The 23903-nt window shown below is 38.3% G+C and overlaps 1 protein-coding gene across 1 annotated transcript in view; it reads right to left on the bottom strand.

Annotated features, from left to right (window-relative positions):
• Positions 1-356: 356 nt before the first annotated feature.
• The window catches only part of LOC149792462 (diamine oxidase [copper-containing]-like), a 45424-nt gene continuing 21877 nt past the window's right edge, over positions 357-23903 (bottom strand). The window contains exons 2-4 of the mRNA XM_089969394.1: positions 7559-8420; positions 2891-4128; positions 357-788 (exon numbers count right to left, since the gene is read on the bottom strand). Coding sequence (XP_089825520.1) covers positions 382-788; positions 2891-4128; positions 7559-8400 — 2487 coding nt within the window. The 5' untranslated portion in view covers positions 8401-8420 and the 3' untranslated portion in view covers positions 357-381. The remainder of the gene's footprint in view (positions 789-2890; positions 4129-7558; positions 8421-23903) is intronic.

Genomic DNA, 23903 nt, shown 5'->3' with positions numbered 1-23903 from the left:
GCGTTGCAGCTAAATACAGAGTGAATGACGGAAAGGGTGTTATGAATATAAATCAGTGCATGAAATTTGAAGAATGTTCTTGTTCAGTGATTACCTAAAGAAATCAAGCGTCAGATTCAAATGCGTCTATTTACACTTAATGTATTAACTTCCTCTCCAAAACCTTCCCCGTAATCGTGAAATCATGAATGCAAGGAATCTCATAATTAACGCACAATAACACATTTTAAAAATGTTTATCTTTACTTGGCAAATTGAATTAAAAATCTTAAATCTCTTAAAATCCTCAAACATTGTATTCCCTTTCCTAACTTTATAAAATGTCAATTGCGATCGGCTGTTTCCGATTTTTATCGTATGTAAAGTTATAAACAAAATGCGTCAATATTCTGTATTTGACTCAACGCATGCGTCAAATGTAGGCTCGTGTTCCACGTTGTTGTTTCCTTGCGTTTCTGAGTACTGTGGCATGTCAAACGTGGCAGTCGTGTCGAAAAAGTTGAAAGGCTTCAGAATGAAGCCGCTCTGCACACGCACGGTCATGGGAAGGTCCTCTGACGTCGGAACGTGGAGGAAACCGACTGTAACCCAGTTGACGACATCCTCGTTGACAATGGACTCGTTATCCAGCATAAGGTCAAGGTAACCTTTCGGATTATCCATCCGGTTGAGGTCATAGATAGAGCTAAGGTACTGTTCTTCCTCTTTCCGCTTAGTAACGGTCACGTGATACTTGGTAAAGGATAAGGCTTTCATGGCTGGATGGACTTCCGGAAGAGACTGGGCGGCTGAAAAAGAGAGATAAGTGTTAATTGTAAAGAGTAGACAAGCGCATGAAAGTTATGTACCAGTCATATCAGAAAAGAAAATCCAGAGTACCATACTACAATTCAACGTGCTTTGACACGACATGTACCAATTATGTCGAGTACAAAAACAGTACAAATTATAGTTTTGTCGTCCGGAAAGTTATGATGACGTCTGTTTCTAATAATAACTTTCCATACCAGCAAAAGTTCGCGTCAATCGTCTTTTTTCCTTTCTTGTTGCAATGTTGGATAGATGATGCTTCATTATCATAGGAAATGTGCAATGAAAAGGAACTCTGAGGCATCGTAGAGGTTAAAGTTGTACATGAAACAGTGAAATACGATCGTACAGTGCGTGTATTTATGTATATAAAGAGAAGAAACAATTAATGCTATCACATCAGCATCCCGAATACACCTCTTAATGAGTTGATCATTAGCTAATTGCCTCTTAGAATTTGTGACTAGAATATGATTAATTCTGAATAAATATGTGTGTGTGTGTGTTCATTTAATCTCGATAGCTTTCGCTAACGATATTTCGATAAAGTCAATATTTTCAATGATAAAGACTGACACACATAACGTTGATTATGATGCATCATGGGTCGTTTCTTGGCCGGCGAGAATTGTATAGCCTGTGACAAAAACCTCTATCATTCAGCCTTGTTATTTCTTCTCACTTTAATTCGGTTGTTACAATTTACACCGTTCAGACACCATTTTTGACTTCTGTAAAAAAGTATTTGAAAAGCTGGAATGAGTAAAATAATTCCAATCGACAGCGATATGTAATTATAGTCCTGATGATAGATTTCCAATAAGAAATTACAACCGATGATATGTGTTTGTTGCTGGGGGGTGGGGGTGTTTTTGTGTGTATGTGTTTTGTGTTGTTTTGTATTTTAGGGTGTGTGTGCGTTTGTGTGTGTGTGAGAGAGAGACAGAGAGAGAGAGAGCAACATCTCTCTCATTCTCTCTCTCTCTCTGGCTGAATCATCACATGATCAAACTAATCTAAATTCACAAATAGTACAAGTACAATATTTGGAAATGTATTTAAAGTGAGTGCGAGGGTATTCTAGACCAGCATCCTTCTGATATCAACCATTTGATAATCGCATACAAAGTCGAGCTCGGTTTATTTCCGTTTTACCTCTTTATTCAAAATGATCTAGAGACAAGAACCCCATTAAATTTCTTCTCGGATCAAACAAATTCTTTACTTGAATTTTCAAACAATTTTCATGTGCACTTATGGAATCATAACTGTCAATATAATGATGTAATCTAGATTGTTTTTGAGTCAATGCCAAATGAGATGATGCGGCGTAAGTTGTTTTTGAGTCAATGCCAAATCAGATGATGCAATGTAAGTTGTTTTTGAGTCAATGCCAAATCAGATGATGCAATGTAAGTTGTTTTTGAGTCAATGCCAATTCAGATGATGCAGTGTAAATTGTTTTTGAGTCAATGCCAAATCAGATGATGCAATGTTAAATCTGAATCAATACCACTGTCCTCAAGAGATATATCACTGGTATTAAACACGTATTCATATAATGGCAATGGTTGATGAATACCACAAAAAGGGAAATAACTTTTGATAAAAGTTCATATTACCCTAGTAACTGGCATGTCATCTACATGTATGCAATGGGAAATAAACTGTTTACTTTGGAGGTAGACCCAATATACAATTTTGTTATACATAATCAGATTCTTTTAAACATTATTTGTCTCTCCCCACCGATACCGACTATGCTTTTTACATATTTCTCTTTAACACTGGGTACATACTTTGTTTATCTGCGATACCATACTCTAGGTTTCTTGTCTCCATAGAATAATCGGAGCTCATATTACACACACACACACACACACACACACACATATATATATATATATATATATATATATATATATATATATATATATATATATATATATATAAACTCAATATGCACTTTATATAATTCTGTCAAGAGGCCATATATATATATCATGTTTCTTATCTGACCATTGAACACAATTTTGAAAGTGGGCTGATCATTCTTTATGAAACAAGAAAGGATTTTTACCCGTAGAGAGTGGGACTATTTGGTAACCCCTTTTGACTCCCCACTTGTTCCTCATGTTTTCATTGACCACGACGAAAAGCTTCTGGTTATCATAGTTCAGCCGAAATCCAGCCTCTCTCATCATAGTCTCGTATTCCACATACCTGGTTTGATTGTAGATAAAATATGGAGGGACCTGCGTGATATTTGACTGGGTCCTTAATGCGTTCAATATGTCACCTGCCTTCCAATGAACCACTTCAAAGGAATTATTGGAGTCAATGACATCCATGTCTACTTTAAACCCAAACATATGATCATGAATGGGTCCTGTCTGATAATCAGAGACACGGTAACCAAATGCATCTCTTGTTTTGTCTCCATTTACATGGGGGTTATGCTCATCCCAAAAACTTGCCTGAATGTACCCAGATGCTTTTGCATTAGTGTATAATTTTCCGTCTATGTAAAACTTAAAATCAAATGTGTAATCATAGTTGCCAATAACAACGGGCACGCGCACAACGAGATGTCTGTTTCTCATTCCGCCAGCAAATTTTGTACTAAAATGGCGCCATAGAGCTTCCTGCCCATCCTCTTCAAATACACATATTGATTTCATGTCGAATGCTTTTTGGGAAAATGAATGCCAATATGAAGTATTGAGTACAGCTGCATAACTAGGACAGTCAATGTCACGTAAAATTTTAGTATCACTTCCCATTATACCATATGTAGCGTCCATATAGATAATTCCATTCTGAGCTGATGCATCCATCGCATATGCTAAAGCAATATCGTTCACTGCAAGCTCATATGCAATTCGGTTGCCCTTAAACCTAATGTCAAAGAGAGCAGGACCCTTAAGCTGACCCCCACTGATATGGAAACTCCAATCCATCCATTTGACTTGGGTACCGCTAATGCTGAATCTTGGCCCCTGCGGCATGTAGGTCCTGGCCCCTGGGAGGTCAGCGTATTCTCTAAGCGGCAAAGAATGATCTCTTTCAGAGAATGGCCTATTCCGTAACGTAGTGCGATATCCCACTGGAAGTCTGACTTTTCGGATGGCGCTGCCGTTGTACACGGACACGAGGTCAGACGCAGTACGGTATGGACCCTGGTTCAAGTAATAATATGAGTGAGTGTACCATTCTGATGTATTAGTGCCCGGATTATGGACTGTGCCGCTCAGAGGAAGGAGATTGATAATATCTGCATCTTGTATCGTTTGGAACCCTTTGAAACCAACAACAAATCTGGAAAACAGATTAGATATTTATAATATATAAGAAGCTTCAAAAATAGGTGCCTGTGTTGTACATATCTGTAATGCAGTATATAATTTCAGCTGGAGGCCTCACAGAAGAATTTAATTTTCAAAATTGCAAATCTTATGTTGAGTCGATCTATTTGACTTTTCGTGAAGTTAACGACAAACATCCCACTTGACACTTTGGAGATTTGTCTCGGTGTGGCAAATACACATTATTAACTATGGCGATGGAATCAATACACCTTTGAAAGGTATTTATTTTGACTTGTTTTCGATTATTGTTTATATTTTTTACGTAAAGAGAAGGACATTTTGATGTAGAAATTCATCAAGTGGAAAACTCCGTTTATTGTGTATTGAATTTTAATCTTTCTTTTTAAACTTTTTGCATAGTATAGGCTATACCATGCTGAGATAAGTTGTACATAGGTGTCTTTCCAAGAAAACACAGAGGTGACGACCCGTACTGGCCTGGGTGGGTATCGAATCCCCTACATTTGGATTATAAGTCCAACGCTTTACCAACTGAGCTACCATGGCTGCTGAGGTTTAGAGTGACTTTGGAATTATGTTCGCATTTATTGGAATGATTGAGACACATATAGCCGGTCTGTTACAACTTGAGGCAATTTAAAAGTAATGTTATTAATATACCGTATTTAGACTTCTTTGGAAACTCCGCAGTACTCGTACCACTAAACCCTCCTCACTTTTAACAATAGTAACTGTCTTTTGTTAAGTGCGTTTCGTGGTTCAGCCATCTAGTTTGTTGGCCTGTCTCTTGTATTTCTCGCGACAAGAATCTATCAAAGCTGTGCAGATCTCATAATGGCCCTTTGAAGTTAACGTAACACGCAAGAAATGCCGGTAGTGCCCAACAATTGCTAATATGTATTACGGAAAAAATCTGCCGGCAATAATTAATTTTATGAATATGTAATATCACACCTGGACACCAACATACTGGTATGAGTTTGGGGGTTGATTTGCCGCAATAAACTCAAAACTTAACCTACCAACCAGTATAGTTCATACTGACATTATGTCCAGTCCCATGAAATGATACAAACCACTACAGTTCATACTGACATTCTGTCCAGTCCCATAAAATGATATAAACCAGTATAGTTCATACTGACATTCTGTCCAGTCCTATGAAATGATACAAACCAGTACAGTTTTTACTGACATTCTGTCCAGTCTCATGAAATGATACAAACCAGTACAGTTCATACTGACATTATGTCCAGTCCCATAAAATGATATAAACCAGTATAGTTCATACTGACATCCTGTCCAGTCCTATGAAATGATACAAACCAGTACAGTTCGTACTGACATTCTGTCCAGTCCCATAAAATGATAGAAACCAGTATAGTTCATACTGACATTTTGTCCATTCCCATGAAATGATAGAAACCAGTACAGTTCATACTGACATTCTGTCCAGTCCCATGAAATGATATAAACCAGTACAGTTCATACTGACATTCTGTTCAGTCCCATGAAATGATACAAACCAGTATAGTTCATCCTGACATTCTGTCCAGTCCCATGAAATGATATAAACCAGTACAGTTCATCCTGACATTCTGTCCAGTTCCATGAAATGATATAAACCAGTATAGTTCATGCTGACATTCTGTCCAGTCCCATGAAATGATACAAACCAGTATAGTTCATGCTGACATTCTGTCCAGTCCCATGAAATGATACAAACCAGTATAGTTCATGCTGACATTCTGTCCAGTGCCATGAAATGATACAAACCAGTATAGTTCATGTTGACATTCTGCCCAGTCCCATGAAATGATACAAACCAGTATAGTTCATGCTGACATTCTGTCCAGTCCCATGAAATGATAGAAACCAGTACAGTTCATACTGACATTCTGTCCAGTCCCATGAAATGATATAAACCAGTATAGTTCATACTGACATTCTATCCAGTCCCATGAAATGATACAACCCAGTACAGTTCATACTGACATTCTGTCCAATCCCATGAAATGATACAAACCAGTATAGTTCATACTGACATTCTGTCCAGTCCCATGAAATGATACAAACCAATACAGTTCATACTGACATTATGTCCAGTCCCATGAAATGATACAAACCAGTACAGTTCATACTGACATTCTGTCCAGTCCCATGAAATGATATAAACCAGTACAGTTCATACTGACATTCTGTCCAGTCACATGAAATGATACAGATAGAGTCCAAACCTCAGGACTGACCAACCCAAAGTGCACACGAAACGAAAAATAATAAATCATGTACTTTAACCACACCAATGAGAATTTATTCTCATGAATGAAATTAAACCTCATCTTTCCCTATTATTATCTCCCTTTTTGGTCATGGATTTCATGCACATGGTAGGTACTTTATTATATAGGGGCGCTCTACAGATAGTCTGTACCTATGAGAGAATTACAGGTGTATGGTCATGTTGTTTGCAACGTGCACAGTAGAGAGAATGTTGGCATACCTCTATGTTACTTTCATGTATTGTAATTAAATTTCTTTGGATATTGTCCATGTAGAAACTGTACATGATCGAAGCGCACAGCTAATGAAAATGGCTGATTCAGTGTGCTCGAAAAATCAACCTAGAATAGTCTAAAGTACATTATCATTAAGAGTTACTAAAAATAGGGAAAACAATTTTGCCAGACCAGACAATAACAGCTTATTTCTGTATGTGCAGTTAATGAATTACAAAATATATAAAAAGTAGTAACAGTTTTTACGTTTTATCTCTGAAGTCTATGAAATGAAATGACCAAGCGGATCTAGCAGTTATGTGATAGGTGCGCGTCTGAGATAAGGCCAAGCTGTATAGTCTCTAACCCAAATTGCATTGATATCATGCACCCAAACAGAGGAAATTAAAAGTTATTTTAACAATGCTTAATGATGTACAAGGTCTCTTTAAATAGTCAGTATAACCAGTGGGAAAACCAGGGAAATTCTTATTCTTAAAAAATATAAACCAATGGAAAATATGACAATGTTATGTGCCACCATATTTCATAATGAGATGTTGAATAACATCATTGGGAGAACAATTGATACACAGTGGTTACAAATAAATAAAGAATTCATATAGTTCTTCCTATTTTACAATGCATTACTATACAAATGTTATAAAAATGCATACCGTGGGAAGGTAAGACCCTGACAGAAAGGGAAACTATTTGAAGCTAATAGCACATAGCAAAACCCTACAGGAATGTAATTAGGTACATATAGTCATTCACAAAAGCTACCTGCACCACAGGCTCCTCGATTAGAATATGGTAGACGTACCATAATCAATTATATATATATATATATATATATATATATATATATATATATATATATGTGTGTGTGTGTGTGTGTGTGTGTGTGTGTGCTATTACCGTGTTTCCCTCTCTCCTTCCTTCAGGCCAGGAGGACCATTGAAAAAGAAGATTAACAAATCATCTGGGAAAATGGCGCCGTCAAAACTCTCCCTCATCAAGGATTCTAAAGTCTTCATATCACCGTCAAGGAGATGTTTCAGTGCCTCCACCTCTACGCCATCATAAGGCCTGCTGTTAAAGTGGATATCACCAGGATTAGTCAAAGCGATCACAGTGGCATTGGAAGAAGACCCTAAAGGTCCTACTTTGTATTCCATGATATCAGGTACTTGTTCTGCACCCCTCTGAATGTGTACCCTGGCATAGCGTCCAGGTTTCATTCCGTTATGGTAAAGATATTTAATTGCGTCTTCCTTTCTTGGAGGAAGCAGATACATGTACAGAATGAAGCTTTCCTTTAAGGACCTTGGTGTACGGTCCACTGTAGTAATGTAACGTCCCTGCCATAGAATATCTGATACCTCTTTCATTTCGTTGACTGTCAAAGGAGCAAAGACAGTGGATTCGTAGGGAGTATCATCTTTTGGACTTCTGTTGGGACACTGCCCAATATTATTTTGAGGAGCTGTGGTTGGTGTCAGATTATCACTACCAGTTTTAGCACCACTGCCATGCGTAGACTGAATTTGACACGAAGTGGTGCATGTGGTGCCATGATAGGCATAAATTCCAATCAGAATTCCGCCCACAAGACCCACAACAAACACAAACAAAACAAACAAATGGGAACAAAAAGTGAAAAACTTCGATGTTGCTGTTTGTTCTTCACGCTTCACGTGGTATTTTCGTGAAGAACTGGAATTGTTATCGCTTTCGTCGAATCCCGGATTGTCCGCCATTATTAATTCGAATAAGAATCCTGAAAAAAAAGGATTAGGAATAAAAAGTTATATTTATGGCAAAATCAAATCACTTTGTCGTGCTAAAATTATAATGGACATCGATTACAATCCTAGAAAGACACAAGCTGCAAGCTATATATATATATATATATATATATATATATATATATATATATATATATATATATATATTGTTGAAGATTTGTGTTCCAATTTCAGTCTTATAGTACATTTAAAAAAATTCTAAACAGCACTAGCAGCAGAGAGACTGAGCCCACCAACTATTTCGTCAAACAGAACCTTCTATCGAAAACACTCTTGATAGAAGTATTGTCTTCACAAAATAAACCCTTCTGGTCAGAAAACACTGATAAATAGTCTTTCTTCGCTGACCAGAAGGGTTTATTTTGTGAAAAATATCTACCTATATAACTACTTCTCGATACAAGGGTCTACTAGACGAAACATTCGGTGTTGTTTCAGTCTCTCTGCTGCTCAAAATTCTAGAATTTCTAGTTAAAAATTGTATCCAACCCAACTCGATACCGTGTCCGAGGATTATGTAAATTTATCGTTACAAATCCGTGTGGTTTTGCCTGAGCACGACTAAAGACATTTCTGAATTTATTTATGTCCATGTCGCCGCTGCACCAAGTCTGATGTATATTTCGTAACGTGTGTGCGTCAACGCCGTTAAATACCGCGAGAACGTTACAGTTATCTCTGATCACTTTCGGGATTTGTGTATACCGCTGAGTTACATAAATCACATCGGTGTTTTTATGCCTGCCGCGTGAAAATATCCTGGCGGGGTTTGATTGTTTGTCCAACATGATATCGTCGTACACAACTAAATTATCAATACTCCCATCAATATCATCGATACTCGGTGCTTCATCAATATCAGTTATAAAATCAACAACATCTTCTTCACTTATTGATTTTGCACTTTCGTTAAAATCTTTTAACACACTGTAGCATCGCTGATCGTCCACAGATGGGGCTATCAAATATAATTTATCCCACTTCATCCACTTCATTATTAAATTAAGTAGCAACTGCGTCTTACCCGACCCAGATGGGCCTATAATTATCATTCGAATTGAATTGGTAGCACTGAGTTACGTTTAATTGGCTCTCTTCGCTTTTTAGCAGAAAAGTCAGTAATCTCCATTAGATATATCATAAAAATAATATGGATTTATATTGTGTGAAATGCCGAGCACGTACCCCAACTGCGGATATGACAACAATTGCAACAAAAAATAATCGACAAGCGCTTACAGGCAAGTGTGAACGATGTGGCACAAAAAAGTTTAAATTTATTTTTTTTAAAAAGGAGGTGATATCGCAGCCAAGTTAGCCAAGTTACCAGGAACACCGTGGGCTAAATACCCAGGAGAAAAACATCTTCCAGGATATAATTACTGTGGTCCTGGAACCCGACTTGATATCAGACTTGATGCTCAGGATCAGCCCAATCCAGGTGAGTATCCGATAAACGCTATTGATAAGGCGAGTCATGCGCATGATGTAGCTTACCGAAGTAAGGATTTGCAACAGCGCCATCTCGCGGACGTGAAATTAATTCATGCGTTAAATGCCATCACTGATAAATCTTTCAAAGAAAAGTTAGTATCCTGGTTGATAAAATCCGCAATGAAAGGTAAATTAGCGCTAGGTACTGGTATATAATGGAGTCGATTTATTATTCCCCAAGAGGATATTGGAGAGGTAGCGCAGCAATTAGTAAACTCGCTGAAGCAGCAAAAGTTACAAAAGTTACTGCTAAAAATTGGTTATCCAAGCAGGCAATATGGCAAATTTATCTACCGCGCCCTAAAAAAATCCACTTTGCACATTTTGATGTTAGTGTGCCAAATGAGGTTCGTCAGGCTGATATATTATTTCTGCCACATGATACTATCCGAAGACGTACATACAAGTACGCGTTAACTGTAGTTGATGTTGCAAGTAGATATAAAGATGCTGAACCGTTAACGACTAAAACAGCATCTGAGGTTGCTTCTGCGTTTAAACGAATTTATCAACGTGGTCTGCGATGGCCAAATTTATTACAAGTTGATCCTGGCAAAGAATTTCAGGGTGTAGTATCATCACTGATGAAACAACATAACGTCACCATCAGACGAGGGCATACTGAAATTCATCGCGATCAGGCAATTGTTGAGCGATTCAATCGAACACTTGCTGAGCGGTTATTTGGATATCAATACGCGAAGGAATTTATTGAAGATACGAGATCGCGCGAATGGGTTGCAAGATTACCAAGCGTGATAGCTGCATTAAATAATGAGATTACACGAACAACCAACATGAAACCTAACATCGCAATCACAAAAAAAACATATACCCGTACGACGTGATTCTTCAGCGCAGCCAATACTGGGTAATGTTACAGTTAGATATTTGTATGAACCAGGTGAACTTGAAGGTGGTAAACGAAGAGCGACTGATCCCATTTGGAATGTTACCACACACAAGATATCTAACATAACAAGATCCACTGGTAGACCAGCAATCTATAGGTTGGATTCAACTGCTCCTCAACGTGGATTCACACGTGAGCAATTACAGGTGATTCCTGAGGACACACAATTACCACCGCGATCACTTAACTAGCACCCCGACGTCGATTGCACTCAAGACAGGTCAACATGATATTATCACGTGTATGACCGCGATTGTTATCTTTTCTGTCTACGGTAAATTGTCTTGAATTTTTATTCGAATACTGCCATAGCATTATACAATTACAGCTCGCGCAGTGATTATTCTGCTGTTGTTTTAACTCAATAATAAATTCAACATCAAGATCAAAGTCGCGATTATTTTTTTTGTCACTCTGTTTGTAACCGGCGAGTTTTTTTCTTATTACATCATCATCGGTGATGCTGTTGTTTTCATTATTAATTTTATCAGCTATTGAATCTTCCAAGACAATTCTTCGCAGTTGTGCTATTCTTCTGACTCTGGACACCGCTAGGTAGACTAAGTTCGACCATTCGATTCGATCATCAACAATCCAGACAGTTGTATCACTGATAGTTAGTCCTTGAGATGAATGAATTGTCATTGCGTATCCTAGCGTCCACGGGGATTTATTCATATTTAGTGCATCTTTGACAGCATTAATATCAACTAACACAATATCATTCAATACTAAATTCTGTTTCTCTGTTTTCCCAGGAATATCAATATCTATATTCTGTAACCGCGTATCAGCTGGTCTATAACATAACGGCACTGGCAACATTGGAAACTTTTCTTGTTGTAATTGAAATAACTGCTGTTGAAGTGTGTCTCTGACTATCTTTCTACTTGCCACTATCCAATGGTCTGGTTTCCACACGCCCCAGAAGTCGCTCACTGAAGTTTCAGGAATCATCTCGCGCATAATTTCACATTGAATTTTATTCGGTTGTAATCTGATTAATGTTTTAAATTCTTTCAACGTTGCATCAAGTGCTCTATGATCATCAGACACTTCTTCGTAATAATCAACAAAATCTTTTAACCAATCATGTGGAGATGCGCCGACAAACGGAGGTGGTTGACCGTGATCGCCGCACATTATCACTGCAGTATTTTTCGTTAGCAGCCAATCAAGAAATGTTTTTAATGTTTCCAACGGCACCGTACATATCTCATCCCAAATTATTTTCTCGGGAATATATTTTGTTCCCATTCGATCTGACGTCCACACACCGCCGCTGTATTTGAGAAAGCTGTGATAAGTACAAGAATTGACTCCTCGTTGTTTCATCTCCCTGGTAAGCCTGTGTGTAGGTGTTAGCACAATCATATCCGATTTTCCAAATAATTCAATCGCTCGAGTTGTCTTACCAGACCCACCCGGCCCGTTTAAATAAAGTTTTGTGTCTAGTGATTGGATCATACACAGATGGTGCGTTCGACATTTCTGACATTTCTGATTTACAATAATCATCCTTGATTGCAACATCAGCGGATTCACAATATTCGTGTAACATCTCCGCTTTTATTCTCCACGTACTCCATGATTCATCGCAAAAGTCTTCGACTTTCCTTGTAAAAGCCAGTAATTCTGAATATCTTTTATTGATATGAAATGAATCCGTTGCAACTCTAACTGCGGTGTCAGGAAATCGATTTATCACTGATAGCAAATTTATAGAAACATAAGCCAGCATTGAAGATCTTAGATGTGTGTATTGAGGCGATTCTCCGTCGATATAACTTACAATTGTGCCCAACTTTTTCCCGTCGGACAAGAACACATCCTCCCGATTACAAAATATATTTCTCGCAACAGCGTCAGCAATTATAAAATCCAATTCAGCATCATCGATAATCAGTCGCGAGTGATGTAGTTTGTGATCATATGCAGCACCTTGAGTAAATTTACCAATTATTCTTCGTCCAAGATCTTTTGCTATTTTTTCACTATTGCTATGTTTGATCTTGAGAACTTTAGGAGCTTCTTTAATAATGACATCCATCGGGGTATTTGGACTCTCTCGTGCATACTCGCTAATAACATCATCTACACTGACACGCTCCGGTGTTGGCAACCAAACTGAGGTCTGCGGTCGATATGATATGATTGCTTCACTGACAGTCAACGATACCAGTATTCGGCTGTCAAGCATATATCGCAATAACACTATTGGTACCCAGCGCTTTTCACTGAAGTGTCTGCCAAACCAAACATAACAGCACGGATGAAGTCCCGCGGCGAATTCAAACGAAGTCACACGAGCAAATCCTGTCAGGTCAAAGTCGGGTAAAGGACCGTTTATAGCAACTCGTGTCATCGAGTTCGTGGGATGTCCAAATCGCTTAAAGTATTCGTGACACTCGCCCATCCCGAGAAAGCTTCCTGGGTAGCAAGCAATCATATCCACGGAAATCATATCCCGGTAGTCATACCGGGTATTCCACAACCCGCCATGTCCATACTCGACACAACTTAATTGTATATCCGAAAGAAACTGACTTCGGGTTGGTCTCCACGAATTTCTTTCTCTTGCGGCGTGAGCGGCAACACTTGGAACTGTAAAACAATTAACCAATAACTGCTCAATGTTTTCTTTCACATATTTCTCTGCGAGTTTTTTCATTTGTTGTTGCAACTACTCCGTCCGGTATAATTCCCCGTTGGGTTTTACAAATTGATCATATTCGCCATCTTCGGAACTCTTAAATAACCACACTGACACAGGGTCGGTTTTACTCAGTGTGTAAATAACATCAAATATGTTTTCCGAGTAAAATTTTACAACACGATCTCGTGGAAATATTGTAACCACATCAGTCCAGGCATGAGAGTTATGATCAATAATTTCAATCCGTGATCCTGACTTTTTATAATGCTTCGAATTATATAATATTTCCCCGGTTAGTGTTTTTACTGTTATTGAAAATTTTAATTTACTTGATAGCACAGCAACATCATTTATTGATGCCCCAGTATCCTTGACTTGCTCAGCCCATGATGTTATTTTTTCACGTCGCAGATCGGTTAAACCGTTTCCTCGTTTTGCATTTTTAAAATGTTCCATTACTCGCTCTGCTACACAATTTAACGCCGACATTGATGACGTTTTCATCGGGGTGAGTTTATCAATTTTTGTTTTTTTTACCGGATAGATTCCATAAACGACTGCGGTCACAGGATACGCTCGAGAGTAATATGGTTTATCAATCCCGGTCAGCATTCCTGGTTTGGAATCTCTACTTAACAGAATGGTCTTTCCGTTAGCAAGAACAGGGTCGAGTTTATCACGGATAATCCACGTATCGGAATCTGTTTGCACAATAAATTTTATTCTGAAAAAAATATTTTTTTACCGCGTTGATGTTCATCACTTTGATATCCATCAGCGAGATAATCAATAATTGTTTTTGCTCGAGCATCAGTCATTGTAGCATCGATGACTTCGTCAACATCGATGCTGTCATCGATGATTTCGTCAATCTCGCGGATAATTTTAAATGACGACCATACATGAGATGCGCCGTCGTCGCGGAATTCTTTTTTGGCATCCTTGATAATATTAAATAGATCAGTTAGATTCCGTCGTCGTGAATCCGGGGTTAGTCTGTCAAGATCGAATCTCCCGGCGCCAACTGTGGATAATTTCGAAAACACCGCCATATTATATTTAAGACAAATATTTAAATAAGAAATATTATATATATATATATACAAATGAATAACTGCAAGTGGTTAAAAGTTGGATCTGTAACAGTCTGTAATAAGCCCTGCAGGAAGGAATTCTGCGGTGAACACATACAAAGCATCAAACGAGAAAGCACATGACCCATACCGTGTCTTCGATGTGGCATTGGGGTCAGGGGTAAAACACAGTTATGTGCAGGGTGCGGAGGTAAGCGATACCGTGAACTCAAGCGATACTACAATAAACAAAATAATGGAGATGCGCTGAAATCCGAGAGTGATTATATAACTAAGTTTTCAGACAAATTATAAATTAGACAAATACATTATTATATAAATGAATCAAGAATTTGTCCCACATCCAACCATTAAGAATTATGAAGCTTCTCGCGAGGGAATAGTGAGACACTGTAGGTGGAAAAAAACAGTTGGTGTTGTTAGTAATTCTGGTTATTTAATGTTTGGGGCTCGAAAGAAACATTATTATGATCACAGGGTCGTGTACGAGTGTTTCTTTGGGATAATCAAAGATGGTCTTGTAATTGATCACATTGATGGACAGAAACTTAATAATAATTTATCCAATCTGAGAGCTGTGACGCAGAGCGAAAATTGTAGAGCTGGTAATACTGGGGGGAAGAGAGAGTCTAGGGCAGTTGTTTCCATAAATTTAAATACAAAAGAACAAAAAACATTTCATTCGATGAATGCAGCCAGTAAGCATTTTGATATTTGTGTGGCTTCAGTACGAAAAGTCGCAAAAAATATATAAATCCGCGTTGTCAAAAACATATAATAAGCAGAAAATTATTGTTCATTATTGTAAGGTAATTTACTATTATCCGAGGATTTTCCAAACGGAGATAACTCTACAGCGACTGCGTGAAAGTCAATGATACAATTATTTCCCCTTGTCAGGAAGTGTTGCGCAACACTCCTTGACAGGTAAATTTATCCAGTGCGGCAATTTTTTTACATCCAACTGTATACACACTGCGTCACAGTCTCGCGTTTGTCAGTATTTTCATAAATCAGAGCTTAAATTCAATGTTTAAAATTCAATTCAGAATTTGTTAACTGTCTGTTACCACTACAGAGGTATATTATTTTACAGGTAACAGCAGACGGTTTTCTGCACAAGGAAGTAAATAACTTCCCTTCATTTTATCACCCTTGATTTTGTCAAGGTGACAGCGTCAAGAATGATTTTATCCCTGACTTTGTCAGGGACAAACGCGTATTTATCTTTTTTTAGAGACAATATCACTATTTTATTACACTTGTTCGGGTTTATGGTACATCCGTATTTTCCACACGATCATATTTAAGAAGAAACATTTTAAACAAGTCACGCTCAGCTACTTTTGAACTTCCAGGTATCAGTCGGTTTATATACAATATCGTCCGAATAATATACGGTGTTTCGAAACCCAACGAAGTTGCACAACTTTTCCCGTTATCGCCCCGTTAGGGGTGGTCTTTTACCACTCAACGGGATTGATTTTGGGGGAGGGAGTGCAACTTTGTTGGGCGTAGAATATAACCCCGTATCTGTCTGTGCTGTCCTTAGTTACTACAATACTACTGTGTAAGCTTGCTAAAATGCGGTGGCAATTTAGGAGCTTTACAGTCCTAGGATAAGTTAGAATTAAGTTATACTACTGTGTTAGCTTGCTAAAATGCGGTGGCAATTTAGAAGCTTTACAGTCCTAGGATAAGTTAGAATTAAGTTATACTACCGTGTAAGCTTGTTAAAATGCGGTGGCAATTTAGAAGCTTTACAGATGTAAATACTACATGTTGTGTGTTGTCCCTATATGAACCTTGCTAGCATATCATCAGGTAAGCTAGGGGGGTTCAATACGGGGAATGTCTCGTCGTTCGCAAACACACCCTCTGGGCTTTCTAGACTGTTATTTGACAGGGGGTCGTGTTTCCGCTCCTGAGTCTGATAGCCTATCATATGATAAGCTAGAAGCTCAAGGAGATGTGATGTTTTTTTATTTTAAATATATAAAAATATATATAAATATGAAACACGAAAATATCAATGTGATTGATGCTATTAAAAAATTAGAAAAACAAGGATTTAATTTATCACTAAATCCTGAAACAATTCTGTCTGATTTTGAATCGTTATATGAATCTAAATGCGCAGGGCGTTATATTCTTCCTGCTCAATATCGATTCATAAAGATGATTCAAAATAATTTGTATAAATCGCTGGCCAGCGTAGAAGAAGCACAAATAAATGAATTTGTTCCATTGTCTCGTGCAATTGAAAAGATCAGGCTGGCACTGGCAGCCGAGTATGAAACTAAAAAGATAATAAATAATCGGGTTAGAAAATTAAAGCATTGCATGTCCTCTGACAAAGTCAGCGATGAAATCAAGGACAAAGTCACTGACGAGGAAGTAAATACCTCACCTTGATTTCGTCATTGACGAAGTCAAATACTTGGAAGTGAAATCGAAAGTAAAAAAAAATATTACTTTTTTTTTACCGTCCGATTTACTAGTAAATACCCCAGAATAAAGTGTTTTCACTGCAATATCTTATTAAGATGATCCCGTGAAATACACGAGTGAGCATAATTCATGATTTGGTCTGGAAAACACATGATCATTGTGATATGATTCTCTTGTAGTTGTTTCAACTGTGATTCTGTCAGTAAAAAATCATCATTACCGTATTTATCAATAACTATTTTAACTTCACCTATCAACGACGTTCTGCTGAATACTTTTTTGATATATTCTTCAAGTACTTGTTTTGTCGTGTATGAAACATTTCACGTGCTGATACATGTTATATTTTTTTATCATTTAATATAATTTATTTTAATGGTGATGGCACTGTTATTGTTGCCGACATCACTGTCGTCACTGTCAGTGGAAATGTCAGAGAGATCACTGTCACTAACAATAAAATCACTGTTAGTGGAAATGTCAGAGACATTTTCATCACTGTCACTAACAATAAAATCACCGTCGGTGTCACTGTCGGTGCAAATGTCAGAGACATTTTCATCATCATCATCATATTTTTTCGGAAATGTTTTGCATTTCTGGGAAGTATTTGACTTGAAAATCGAAGATTTTTTGGACATTATTATAATATGATATTATTAATTGAAAATCGTTTCACGATTTGAAAATCCTTGGAGTGTTTTACACTCTAGGATTGGAAGTCTACGACTAAAAATCCTTTAGGACTTGAAAATCGTTTCACGATTTCACCAGCAAATTAATACTAATAGTTACATTTCTCAGGTCCAAAAGTCTACCCTGTTGGTCAGTGACTTTAAAATTTATCCTTGTCAGCACTGGACTTAAACACTGCAGAAATACTGGATTGATTGGCTCTTGTACAATCAAAAACCCAGGTGGTTCTCTAGGAGTAAATGAGTATAATATAAACCCTTGCTGGGCTTGATTTGATACTGTTGTGTCTATGTTGTAACTGCCATCAATTGCGTCACTCACAAGATTGACCGCGACCACTTCAGTGATATTTACGATTCCCGGAGAAATATGTCTGCCATCACTGGCTGTGGAATTGTCATGTCTGAGGTTAGTTGGCGGTGGTAGCATTTTTTTGTACTGGTCAAGCATGTCATCGAAGTATTCATCGACGATATCAGTAACAATTTTTTTCAAGATGACCGGGGAAACGTATCCTGGAAATTTATAATCCGGCAACGTGGCTTCCGTCAATGAATATGCAGCTAGAAATCTTTTCTTAATACGATCTGTGTCGGTATCAGTGTGATCAATTATTACTTTAATTACTCGCTGGTTAATATATTCCATGTCTGCGGCAAGCTGATTTAACATTTCGATTCGTGAAATGATTTCGCTGCGTGAACTTGTTATATCGAAAAGATGTTCTTGGAAGAGTCGCCGTAGTTGTTTTAGTTGTGTTTTATGTAACTGATTAATTTCTTTAAAATATTTATTAATATCTTTTAGGTAAAGATTGAAAACATATTCTTGGGGTTTCTCATAACCAACACCAGCACCCCAAGAAGCAGGGTCTGGGACTTTTCCTTTAAAACCAAAAAACCAATAAAATTCATCCGCACTGAGGGAGCTCAAACCACTATTCAACTTTGAATTTTTCATAATATCCAGACGGTCTTTGTATGTCGGGGTAATTTCGTGATATGACTGCGCGTCAGTGATATAATCAGACTTTTTAGGCTCAGGTGGTATCGGTGATGTCGGTGGTGGATTTTCAGGCCATCCTAATACTGTTCTGATTGAACTGTTATAAGTGTCTACGGCGTAACCCGGTGAAGCTACTTCGATGATCGTTGACAAAGTCGGCGCGTGAGCAATTATTGATATTTTTGCTTCTTTTCCCGTGATACGCTTTATTTGAAGCTGTATTTCTTTGTTGATTTCTTCTATCTGATAAGACCCTGTTGGTAAATGAATGACGTCCCAGTCTGGAGTACCGTCGGGGTTATTCTTATACGAAAATACAAATGAATTATGTGGCAACTGTCCGCGAAATGATGTCGACCTGATGTTGGGCCAACTGTGATATACTCGTAATTGTGCCAATGCGATTTCTTTTACTGGAATTGCAGTTGGAAAATTAATATTAAATTCTGGTTGCGTTGAAGATATTGTTATCATTGATGTTCGCGCCGGGCTTGTATTTGCGGCTATCTGCTGTAGTAATTCCGTCACTATTTATTTGCTGTCGTTTCAAATCAAAGTTCTTTTTGTAATCGTTATACGCGGCTGCCATCTGCGCGAATTCGAAATATGATATTTTTGTATCGTCAAGACTGGATGATATCAACGAGGACAATTTCGAGTAGGTGCTTGTGGCCGCGCTGTTTAACTTTTCATACTCGTGCAATTTTGTTAGCGGACACGAGGATATTTTTTTCGCAATTATATTAGCATCTCCTGCAATTGTCGTTGATATTGAAACTGTAATTGTAATCGCGATTGCAGTTGTCACTGGTGTCAGCGCTGATAATAACACCCCAGTAGATGCAACTACCGCGGATACCGAATACACTATTGTGTCTAATACAGTTACACGCCGTTTGTATTTTTTTATCTTTGTTGCGCATTTGTCAATAGTGTTTTTTTAACTCTGACTGCCATTCGCGTACTTGATCATATCTATATTGCTTCGCACTTAATGACTCTGTCATTAGTGTTGTCGTTGATGCCATTTTATTATTTTACGCGGTAACCAATTGAGGCGTTTCAGCTACAAATTCCAAACACCACCAGTAAGATGTTACGGTTAATTTCTTGTCTGCGGCTTCCAACATAAATGTTTCTTCGGTTCCCTTGTTTAATATGATAGTCACAACCCCGGAATACTTATCAGTGGAATGTCTCCAGGGATATGTTGTGAAGATCTCAAACTTAGCGGCACTGAATACAGACAGTCTATACACGCCAGTGGCTGTTGCTGTATATTTGATAGTATTATTTTGTTTGGACCATGTTGCAAATCCCGATGATACTGTATATACGATGTTGGTGATATGCCCGGGGGTAACTCCAGTGGGGACTTTAATCAGACTGGTTTTGTTAACGATCTCAGGAATTCCCGATACGATATCTTGCTTTGTTTGTTTGATCGTATCAATGCTATTTTGTATCAACGCGATTTGATCTGAAAGACTTCTATCTGTTCTGACTACACCTAACCGGGTATTAATCTTGTTGATATCGTTGGCGTTATTAGTAAGATTTGGTATGATTTCAGAAAGTTTCATATCGATGACTGGAGGAGTCCCAAAGAACTTATCCACCGCCTCATCAGTTTTTGCGAAGTTTCTTCGAAGTCTTGTAAACGAGTTTACGTGAACATCATGCTCTGCCCGCAACGTAGTTAGTTTACTGTCAACGGTGTCTACATATTGTTTGTTTGCGGCATCTTCGGGGATGTTGGATCTCTTAAAACGGTTATTTTGTTACCGTTCATGCTGAGTTCACCTGTCATTGTATCACCGGTTTTCGCTACACGTTCCCCTGCGGATTTTCGTGCATCATCTCGAAGCGCCGCGATTGATATCAGCGAATCTCTGATTCTGCCGCTGTCAGTGAATACAACGATGTTGTCCGTGGTAGCTCCAATAACCCTGCGAATTATGTCATTCCACTTAATGTTACTGGTTTTTAGCTTGCCATGTCGATCTTGAAAAATTACAACCTCATCTGGATCTATTCCGGTTAGATTTAAAAGATTATCAATTTCATCTTTGGTCGCATACTTTGATAAATCGATATCTTTTTTTTCTTCCTTTGTTCTGCTTGATCTTCCGTAAATATCAACCATTATTAGTTATGGGGTTGTTTAAATTTGGAAATCACATCTGTGATTTCAACGTGTATTCATGCACGACTTTGTGAGGAGAAATCTTTGATTTCGAGATCGCATCAAGAACATTTAATACTTCACGGCCACATATCGGAGGATCGGTCAGTGTTTGTGTTGGTAACGTTGAATACCAAACTTTCCCTGTCAAGGGGATGTTTTTTGTATATCGAAGATACTCAATTGGCGGTGCTAGCCCGTACGAATCAAAATAGATAATTCCACGTGGATCGATCGCGTAAGCAACCCAGTGAGTTCCTGGACCATCACTGTTATCAAGATTAATAATTCCGGTTTCTGGATTATTCGGTCGTGCTGATAATTGATCTCGCATAAAGACACCTCTGAAGGATTTTATACGCAATTGTTTAGCGGCATCAAGTAAATCAAAATTACTCGCTGGTAGTGAAACACTTAAAACCTTTTTGGGTACCATGATGGCGGAGTTCCTGGAAGTCTTAGACCGCGTCCCTTTTTTGTATCTAGATCCTGATTGTCGTTGAAATGGTGACGGTGCTCCAGTCATGGAAATTGCTTTTCGTATCATAGGAGCTAAAGCTGCTGAGAAATCTCTTCCTGTTGGGTTAATTTTACCCGTTAGTACACGATTCACTGCCATGAGTGGCAGGAGTATATTTCCTCCTCGTTTCTTATATTTTTCCCCACTTATTTTCTCTGCTATTTTTTAACCCGCATATCCAGCTGCTCCAAGTGCTGCGGCTCCTGCAGCTTTTGCTGCTAACGCCGGCGCCGCTGCGGCAAGTGTACCGAGTAATATTGGAATAAGTGGAAATATTGCACCGGATTTAATCATATCATGGACAGCAGCGGCACTAAAATCAAGTCTGATTCCTTTTCCTGCTGCGCTAGCCCTGGAAATTTGATTAAGTTGTGTTTGAGTAACTGATAACTTATTTTGACCACCACTTAGTTGTCCATGTTTAAGTGTTATTGACGTTCCTGACGCTGATGCTTGCTTTGATTTTAATTTCTGGATCTGACCAGGAGTCAGAGTGACATTAACATGACTGTATGACATTTTATTTAATACGAGATTGATCTAATTGTTACATATTTTCTACTGGTGCATCAACGAGTATCATTCGGCCGCCGGCACCTTCAAGCAACATTGCTTTATCGGAAAGTATGACCGCGATTGCTCTGTAATTAGCTCCCCCGCTATTCACGGTAACCCGAAAGTGTATATCAACGACAGATTGTCTGGTTAAATCAAGATGCTCCAGCGAGAAGTAATAGATTGGATAATGAGATATAAAATCCAACTGTGATATTTGCAAACCAGTGTCGATGTTTAAATCGCGCGCTAGATATTTCGTCAATCGTTGGTATGCACGTGCAACATGGTTGTTAGCAAAATTTAGCATTATGTTCTCGGATGGTTCTTGATGCCCGTTTATTCTCAGAGAAACGTCAGTGACACCAAGTTGATCAAATATCATATGCGAGCGTGTTTGATCGCCTACTCGTGTAACATCCTGAAGAGCAATGAAAATATGTCGCGGCGCGGAAACCCCCTGCTGTGATGCTATATGCCATGTGAATAAACCATTAATGGCACTTTGTATGCTATCTGTGGATGTTGTGAGCCACGATAGCAGCGTTTTACCACCTTGATCCATAAAAGAAAGCAGTCGCTGTTCTTCGGCAATTGCAGGAGTCATTACCGGCATCCACAGTGATAGTTTTGTTATGTTTACCTTACCAGCGTCACCTAGAGGTCGCCATATAGCATCATCACTGGTGGCTTTTCTAACAAGCGTGACCGTATGTTTTGCTCCAAAAATTACCTTTCTGACATCTCTGCAAAATCCAAAGATATGCGACAGTGGAATCGCACATGAAAAATTTCTACGATTACCTTTTAGTATTTGTCTACGTGCAGCGAAACCTAAATTAAATTCTGTATTAGCACCATGAACCACCGGCCACACATCAGCGTCAGCGTTATCGGCATTATTTCTTGGTCGTCTAATAATAAACTGATCACTGTTAGGAAAATTAGAAGTATCCTTGGCAAACATCATTGATGGACCAGATGATCTTGTATAATCATCAGAATATCTTGCTAGACCAATTATTGTTGTAGCAATATCGACATCCTTGTGAATCGCTTCAATATTTTTTCCATCAATGCTGTAGATAGCACTATCAAACAAAGCCATAATTCCGTTATTGACAAAACCGATTTTAACATTAGGTCCGTATTCTGTATCATCCGTTTTTATAATTTCACCTTCTATTTCAATAAATGCTTCAGCGGGCAGGAAATATCTACTTGTATCCTGGACCTGAAGTTCAATTCGCGTTTGTAGTGGAAATCGCGCGTCGTAGGAATAAAACTGATAATCACGCACTGATTCATTTTTAAGAACCGGTTCGTCTATGTCGAATGCTGGGTCGGATTCCCGTTTAAACATTTTATTATAGAAGTTATCGTCTAAAACGAAGACCACTTCCCGCCACCAAACTTGTATTTATTTGTTCAGGATTTATCAGCGCCGCTAGTTTTTGATTTGCGGCTTCATTTACTACTTTACTAACATTTGCTGGCATGTCTGCGGTGGCTGGTAATTTTACCGGCGGAGGTTTTCTACGTATCAGTCGTGATAGTCTGTCCTTGATTGCCAGAAATACTTTACTGGCAGCGCTACCAACAGCACCAGTAGCTTTATCTTTAATAACATCAATGGCTTTCATCGATAATTGTTTTGCGATCGGTATTGCTTTAGGTGCCATTCTCGCAAATAAACCCTGAACAACATCGCCTAATCCGTTTCCATAAGTCATCCTGTATACGGGTACTCGTGAATTTACCACCCTGACCATGACTGGTCTACGATGAGAATTGTGTACTATCATTTTATTTAATTAGTTATTTCTCTAATCGCGACGACTTTCAGTCGCTGTCCACGAGTTCATCAATAAGTTCTCGATAGATGT

The sequence above is a fragment of the Sinohyriopsis cumingii genome, chromosome 9, assembly GCF_028554795.1.
Source record: "Sinohyriopsis cumingii isolate HCF-2022 chromosome 9, ASM2855479v2, whole genome shotgun sequence".
Classification (NCBI taxonomy): domain Eukaryota; kingdom Metazoa; phylum Mollusca; class Bivalvia; order Unionida; family Unionidae; genus Sinohyriopsis; species Sinohyriopsis cumingii.
This window is presented reverse-complemented; position numbering and strand designations above follow the sequence as displayed.